The 8511-nt window shown below is 37.5% G+C and overlaps 1 protein-coding gene across 1 annotated transcript; it reads left to right on the top strand.

Annotated features, from left to right (window-relative positions):
- The first annotated feature begins 4397 nt into the window (after positions 1-4397).
- Positions 4398-8283, top strand: LOC148596689 (thrombospondin-1-like). The gene is made up of 3 exons (XM_088564304.1): positions 4398-4648; positions 5433-5587; positions 8001-8283. Exons 1-3 carry the CDS (start codon positions 4398-4400, stop codon positions 8231-8233), a joined length of 639 nt encoding a protein of 212 aa, XP_088420430.1. The 3' UTR covers positions 8234-8283.
- Positions 8284-8511: the final 228 nt, after the last annotated feature.

Raw genomic sequence — 8511 nt, 5'->3', positions numbered from 1 at the left:
ATTCAAATCTGTGGTTTTTCATCTGTGGGACTGGAATTGGTATCGCTGCAACATCTAAGGTATAATATATTAACGATACTGTTTAAAACTTGATGAATTATTAAATTGATATTGAATGACACGCACATATTGTTTATGTTTTTTTTTTCAGATGACTATTGCACATGATGTCAAGAAAACTCAAGTAATTCTTATCTGGTCTTTTTGAAATTTTAACACATCGTTCCTAGACATGACGGAGGGTTTTAAAGGTTTTTCCTCCACCCCTTTCGAAAATAAGGGGCTACAAGGCTGATGCGATTTTGATGATTCTGATATCAATATGTTACTATTAAAATAATGTTCTGAATTTCTGTTTAGGGTAGACTTGTCTCCTTGTCTTGGTCTAAGACCGAGTTTCTTTATCATCCCTTGGTGTCCGTCGTTATATTTTCTTCAATCTCTTCTCCTCTAAAACCACTGAACATAATTTAATAAAACTTGGTGACAATCATCCTTGTCATGTGTACTCCCATAATTGTGGCCCCTCGCCAAAAAAAAAATAAAATAAAATAAAAATGGACGCTGGAACTTAGAAAAAAGGTAGGGGTATTACCGTTAATTTTTTTTTCATATTTCAAAAAAAAAAATAAAATAAAAAAAAATAACAGATAGAAGAAATCTGAGATATCTAAGGCTCTTTGGCTCGAAGAGGTCTATCTTCTTAAACATTTCAGCCCCGTGCAGGTCCGGGTGTTAAAAGAATAGGCCTGCAGCAGCGCTAAGCTTGTCGTATAAGGCGACTAAATAGTGCTCAGAAACCTAGCCGGGGGCTAGGCGCTCTGCCCACAGAGCAACTGAGGTGTGTGTCCCAGGTGGTGGAATGGGGTATCCCTGGCGTGTTACATGCTGGGGTTGTCAGGCTATAATACGGAAAACCTGACCGCAAACCATAGTGGTGCACCGTGTTAGGAAAGATGCCACTTTCCTCGCACGTTAAAGAACCCTGCTGTGGTATTCGATAGGAGTAGGAACCTTTGCGCTCCGCCATAGGAGGCTAAATTGCCCGACCTTACCCATCCCCCCTTTTTCCAGTGGCAATGGAAATTTGTCGACCCTATTATCCTTGTGACCCATCCTTTCTTTTTTTCATTTCATGTTCATTTTATCATCCATTTCATGTTCATTGTCTGAATATAGCTGAAATATTGCTGCTCGGACGTTAAACCCCAACAAACAAACAAACAAACCTAAACATTTCAAAATAATAGATTTACTAATTTTGGAGTTATTGCCCTTTTTTGTAATTTTACCTATTTGACAGTTTTTGCCTATTATTAAGAAAACGAAAGCAGATTGATGATTAAAATTGACTGATTAAATGTTCAGTGTTCCAATATCTTTTACTTATGCAAATTTATGAGAAGTCTGTTGACACTTCTTCGAATTACATATATATGTAAAGTAGGTACAGATTATGATTGGTGTAAATTTGTAAAATATCGGTTGATTGTATATTTTAATGATTTTGCACTTTTAGCATTTTATTCAGTTATATGAGAAAGACCATAATTAATATTTACATTTTCAGTTCTATGATAAATATTATCTGTGCAATATTTGGACCATACTTAGTTTTACTAGTATACAACTTTTTATAGACTAAATGAGCGATTCGGAATAGCCTCTTTTTATTTCCTTATTCAAAATTCCTGCCCTGTTTATCAATCAAATTTCGAATTTATCTTAAATGTTTTCGAGGTAAAAGGGGTCACATCGTCCTTTATTATTAGCTCAAAGCAATGTTAGCTCTTGTAAATTTTATCCGCCAGTATCAATAATACTATTCTCCTCTGACACTTCTTTACCAATTAAAACCCACTTTGGTAATAACGTTCATATTGTATTCTGTCTAGAACTGATATGGGGATTTTTATCCGTACACAAACATGCGGATCAGGTAGCAGTTTTTTCGCATACATGCCAATCCCGCTTGGTTAAATAAAATTCTGTTTGTTTTTTATTTGATAAATAAGTTGATGGTGGATGGTCTTTCTGGGCAGAATGGAGTACATGTAATGTAACGTGTGGTGGTGGTATCCGTAACAGAACAAGGGATTGTGTCTTTCCAGAACCAGCGTTTAATGGGGTTGAGTTTGTTGGAAATGACACTGAACTTCGCGGATGTAATTCATTTGAATGTCCAGGTTTTTAAAGATTCAGTTAGTCTGCTTTCATACCTTAGGAAGCACCCAAGTTACTTAGCATGTTAAATTTACGAATAAGTAGGAAAATGAACACATCGAACGGAGGATATATCGCAATACTGAAATATAAATAAAATGGCGTAATAAAGTGGTAGGTGGTCTTTATATTTAAAGATTAGTTTTTTTACGATTAATTATTATGTATTTGAATATTGAATTAATTATAAATAATTACTGAAGTTTGGGTTGGTAAAATTAAATTGTAGTAATGTACATATAGTAAATGGATCGTGGAGTTCTTGGTCTGTTTGGGCGGACTGTAGTATTTCATGTGATAATGGAAGAACAAGACGTGAGAGAAAATACAATGATCCGGTCCTACTTTTCGGAGGAAATACTTGTGACGGATCTTCAGAAGAGTTGATTGTATGTACCATGGGAAAATGTCCAGGTAAATTATATTAACCTTGTGCACAAGTGAGTTTGTTGACTATCATATTTGTCGCAAACTTTTTTTTCATTTCAATATGTTTGTATCTTTTATACATTTCTTCATATTTGTTACGAGAAATATCTAATTACATTTTGCCTGATCATATATTTTCGTCCCGTGCAGGTCCGGGTGTCAAAAGAATAGGCCTGTAGCAGCGCTAAGCATGTCGTAAAAGGCGACTAAATAGTGCTTAGAAACCTGACCGCAGACCATAATGGTGCACCGTGTTGAGAAAAATCCCACGTTCCTCGCACGTTAAAGAACCTTACTGTGGTATTCTCCCGGAGTAGGACCGTAGGGCTCCGCCACAGGAGGCTAAATTGCACGACCCTACCAACCTCTCCCGCCCCGTGCAGGTCCGGGTGTTAAAAGAATAGGCCTGCAGCAGCGCTAAGCTTGTCGTAAAAGGCGACTAAATAGTGCTCAGAACCTTAGCCGGGGGCTAGGGCGCTCTGCCCACAGAGCAACTGGGATGTGTGCCCTAGGTGTAGGAATGGGGTACCCCTGGCGTGTTACATGCTGGGGTTGTCAGGCTATAATACGGAAAATCTGACCGCAAACCATAGTGGTGCACCGTGTTAGGAAAGATGCCACGTTCCTCGCACGTTAAAGAACCCTGCTGTGGTATTCTGCCGGAGAAGGAACCATAGGGCTCCGCCACAGGAGGCTAAATTACCCGACCTTACCCACCTCTCCCTATTTCCAGTGGCAATCAAAAGTTGTCGACCCCATTGTCCTTGTGTCCCATCCATTTTTCATTTCATCATCATTTCATGTTCATTTTATCATCAATTTCATGTTCATCGTCTGAATATAGCTGAAATATTGCTGCTCGGACGTTAAACCCCAACAAACAAAACAAACAAACAATACCCACCTCTCCCTATTTCCAGTGGCAATCAAAATGTGTCGACCCCATTGTCCTTGTGTCCCATTCCTTTTTCATTTCATCATCATTTCATGTTCATTCTATCATCCATTTCATGTTCATCGTCTGAATATAGCTGAAATATTGCTGCTTGGACGTTAAACCCCAACTAACATAACAATAACTATTTACGTACTCCTCCATATAAGAATCAGGCAAAATGTGAATAAGGTGTGGCACATTAAGAAAAAAACCCAGATTATTGATTACATTATCCAATTATTTATACCTTATAACCTCAAGAATTTACTATCAAAATGTTTGTAATGTTTACGTTTTAAGATATTGATAGGTCTTTTAATTTAGTTGAAAAGCACTATGGAAAATGGCGGAAAGATTTACCCGAAGATTTTCCTTATATAAGCAGTCAAAAAATATCTACGTCACCAATGCTTCAGGATAAATTTAAACAGCTTAATACTTGTTTTCTAGATGTATTTGAATATTTTGAGGCAAAAAAGACCAAATTGAGAATTACGATGTGCCACCCCTTGCCTAATTCTAACACAGAATGGTACTTAAAATTATATATAGTTTAAGTAGATGCTCTTCATTTCTTTTGTCGATATGTTTAAACCTATGTCGGAAGATTTAGACTTGTCTGTTTACATATTATAAGATTGCAGAAATTTTGCATTAATTGGATTAATCATGAAAAATTAAAATAGAACAACTGAAGAATTTTACATTCGAAAATCTATATTATTTTGAAATATAAATATTTAATATTTCAATTGATACTTTCCTCCTATATTTAGAATGCTTTTTCATACATTCGATAACATGATAAATGACTTTTTTAGTTGATGGTGGATGGTCAAAATGGTCGTCTTGGGCGAGATGTAATGCTACTTGTGTCGGTGGTATTCAAGTTAGAACACGGACATGTTATTTTCCGGTACTATCCTATAATGGATCTATATGTACGGGCGACATGACTGACATCCGTAATTGTAACTCAGTAGAATGTCCAGGTATATATTCCTACATCAAAATGGAAACATTTGTGTATGCCATTGTCAAAAGCTTCGGTTCAAATTCGTAGGTTGTGGAAAAAATGTCAAAATAGTGTGTAGTTGGAATTGGGTACTCCTGGCATGTTACATGCAGGGGTTGTCAGGCTACGATACGGAAAACCTGATCGCAATCCATAGTGGTGCACCGTGTTGGGAAAGAGGAACACGACATATTTTCCAACACGGTGCACCACTATGGTTTGCGGTCAGGTTTTCCGTATCGTAGCCTGACAACCCCTGCATGTAACATGCCAGGAGTACACTGGAGGCTAAATTGCCCGACCTTACCCATCCCCCCTTTTTCCAGTGGCAATGAAAATTTGTCGACCCTATTATCCTTGTGACCCATCCTTTTTTTTCATTTCATGTTCATTTTATCATCCATTTCATGTTCATTGTCTGAATATAGCTGAAATATTGCTACTCGGACGTTAAACCCCAACAACAAACAAAGACCCCATTCCACCACCTGGGGCACACATCCCAGTTGCTTTGTGGGCAGAGCACCTAGCCCCTGGCTAGGTTTCTGAGCATTACTTAGTTGCCTTTTACGACAAGCTTAACGCTGCTGTAGGCCTATTCTTTTAACACCCGGACCTGCACGGGACTTAAATTTGAAATAATCCAAGACCCCTCAGTATAAAAATGGTCGGTGCCTTACAGAGGTTTTGAACTATGATAATATCATTTTCTAGAAAATTCTTCATATATTTCGTGCATTTCTCGTTAATATATTTTGATTTTACTCTTTGTTCTATCGAAAAAACAACTGTATATTTCATGACCGTTTAAGTAAATGGTGGTTGAAGCTCTTGGGAGATGTGGAATAACTGTAGTGTGACGTGTAGTTCAGGTTTCATGACTAGGAAAAGATCCTGTGATGACCCATTACCATCATCTGGAGGTGTTTTTTGCCCTAGTGAATCTACAGACATACGTCATTGTGATAAACCAAAATGTCCAGGTACATCGATCTAAAACAATAATGAAAGGCAAAATATTGGCACAGGCTCTTCTTTTTTTTGTTCCTTTATGGAATCAAACAAGTACAGTTTCCATATTCGCATTTGTTTTTCACCCGTGTTGTCTGCAATGTGGGCTAAGTTACATCATCATAATATTAAAACCTATGCCTTGTAAAAAAATATGTATTTTGTCTTACATGTACAATGATAATTCTATCTTCCAGTAATCGAACAAAACAGAAAGTTTCATCTAATCAATTACTTGTTAATGTAGATAGCAGTGACTTATCGAATGTTCCCTATGTAAAAATAATCTATAATTCACACTGGAATATGTTGGTAATTTCACTCTAATACTTTTTCCCGCCAAAACATTACAAAACGTCACAACATGTATATCAATCCGCTGTTCACAACCCCAACAATTGTTTTCCGTCATTTTAAAATAGCTGCATTTTTTTTACCTATCTATAATATTGAATTGGTTGCTTTTTAATCGTTTACGTCTGTCCAATGTTTGCTCACGTTCATTTTTCACAAAAAAAACAATGTATGATCAAAACAGAATTACTCCTGTCAAGAACGCATTAAGTTTTAACTCGTGCGCGGAACTGCGTTAAATTAATGCTTTCTTTGGCACTCGTGATCATAATTTGGTTATTCACTTTTTCCAATACATGATCCTGGTAATCCCTTTCCATGATTTCATTAGAATATGACGTCATTCTGTTCATTATTCTGGTAATCCCTTTCCATGATTTAATTAGATTATGACGTCATTCTGTTCTTCAATTTACCCGCCACAATTTGTATTCTTCCGCTTTGGAACCGCTTGATGTATTAAATCATATACAACCAATATTGAAACCTTTTTTGAGATCACATAACACCCTACATTTTTAGCAATGTAACCTAAAAAAGGTCAAAACCTACTATTTCTGTGATCAAGGGTGATTGGTTTGTAACCGTAAATTCAAAGCTCCATTAGGGACAATTAAACCTTAAATATATTATACTACATGTTTATATATTGAGTGATACGTAGTAAGTTACACAGTTTTCAAAAATCTTTTAATCATGTATCAATAGTTGACTGGTACAATGTCACTTTCATATACGTATTTGCACTTTGTATTTTTAATATCTTTCCAATTTGGAGAACAGTCTTAACTATATTACATTTAATTGACATTGTCATGTAGTATAGTCCCTATAAAATTAAACTAACCATTTTTTTTTAAACTAACCATTTTTTTTTTTTTTTTTGTATGAACAGTGGCTCCATGCAGGTCCGGGTGTTAAAAGAATAGGCCTGCAGCAGCGCTAAGCTTGTCGTATAAGGCGACTAAATAGTGCTCAAAAACCTAGCCGGGGGCTAGGCGCTCTGCCCACAGAGCAACTGGGATGTGTGCCCCAGGTGGTGGAATGGGGTACCCCTGGCGTGTTACATGCTGGTGTTGTCAGGCTATAATACGGAAAACCTGACCGCAAACCATAGTGGTGCACCGTGTTGGGAAAGATGCCATGTTCCTCGCACGTTAAAGAACCCTGCTGTGGTATTCGATAGGAGTAGGAACCTTTGCGCTCCGCCACAGGAGGCTAAATTGCCCGACCTTACCCATCCCCCTTTTCCCAGTGGCAATCAAAATTTGTCGACCCTATTGTCCTTGTGTCCCATCCTTTTTTTTCATTTTATGTTCATTTTATCATCCATTTCATGTTCATCGTCTGAATATAGCTGAAATATTGCTGCTCGGACGTTAAACCCCAACAAACAAACATGTATGAACAGTGAATGGCCTTTTTGGTCACTGGACCCACTGGACAGAGTGTAGTACTACGTGTGGTCCCAGTTTATCACGACGGGAAAGATATCGTAACAACCCTCCGTCTCTCTTTGGGGGACGAAAATGTAGAGGAAGTGGAGAAGAACAAAAAGACTGCTTTTTAAAAAGCTGTCCAGGTACTTGACATTTGCAACATTTCCTTTGTTCGATAGAGTTGCTGATACTTACCCAAAAGTATGAAATATATATATGTATGGCAAGCTAAAGTGGACAAAATGAGTGTTTTCTAATATTACAAAATATTCATTTTTGTCCACTTTGGCTTGACAAATATATGAAGATAATCATGTTTTCATCCATTTCATGTTCATCGCCTGGATATATATAAAATATTTCTGCTCTGGTGTAAAACTCCATCGATTAATCAACCAATCAAATGTTTACAATATTAAGTGTTCAGCTATATGCATTTTTTTCAAGTTCAGAACCAAGTCTACTTTTTATGTACGTTCCAATGTTGTAACGTTTTCTTGCCGTAACATGCCCTGGATGCCAAAAAAGATTTAAAAGACATCGATCAATCTAATATCTGTATTCATACTGACACATACGCTTATTTAAACAGTTCATGGAGGCTGGTCTAAATGGTCTAGTTGGAACCTGTGTAGCGTAACATGTGCTGGAGGTATCCAGAACAGAACAAGAATGTGTGATTCACCAGAGCCTCAGTTTAATGGTTCTAACTGTAGTGGTGCCGACACTGAGAGACGCGATTGTAATACATTAAAGTGTCCTGGTAAAATAATTTTTGACAGTATTATCGTCGTTTGTATTGTAGAATCAATAAGTGAAATCTAGAATACAAGGTTTTTGTGTTGAGTCAGAAGAGAAGAGGTTTCTTTATAAGTCCAAAGCTGCAATAAACTACATTTTTCAGCCCGTGCAGGTCCGGGTGTTAAAAAAATAGGCCTGCAGCAGCGCTAAGCTTGTCGTAAAAGGCGACTAAATAGTGCTCAGAACCTTAGCCGGGGGCTAGGGCGCTCTGCCCACAGAGCAACTGGGATGTGTGCCCTAGGTGTAGGAATGGGGTACCCCTGGCGTGTTACATGCTGGAGTTGTCAGGCTATAATACGGAA

The sequence above is a fragment of the Perna viridis genome, chromosome 15 (assembly GCF_037379345.1).
Source record: "Perna viridis isolate PV_CMFRI_1.1 ecotype Kerala chromosome 15, ASM3737934v1, whole genome shotgun sequence".
In the NCBI taxonomy this organism is placed as follows: Eukaryota; Metazoa; Mollusca; class Bivalvia; order Mytilida; family Mytilidae; genus Perna; species Perna viridis.
Note: the sequence above shows the minus strand (reverse complement) of the source record. Positions and strands in the feature narration are given on the sequence as shown.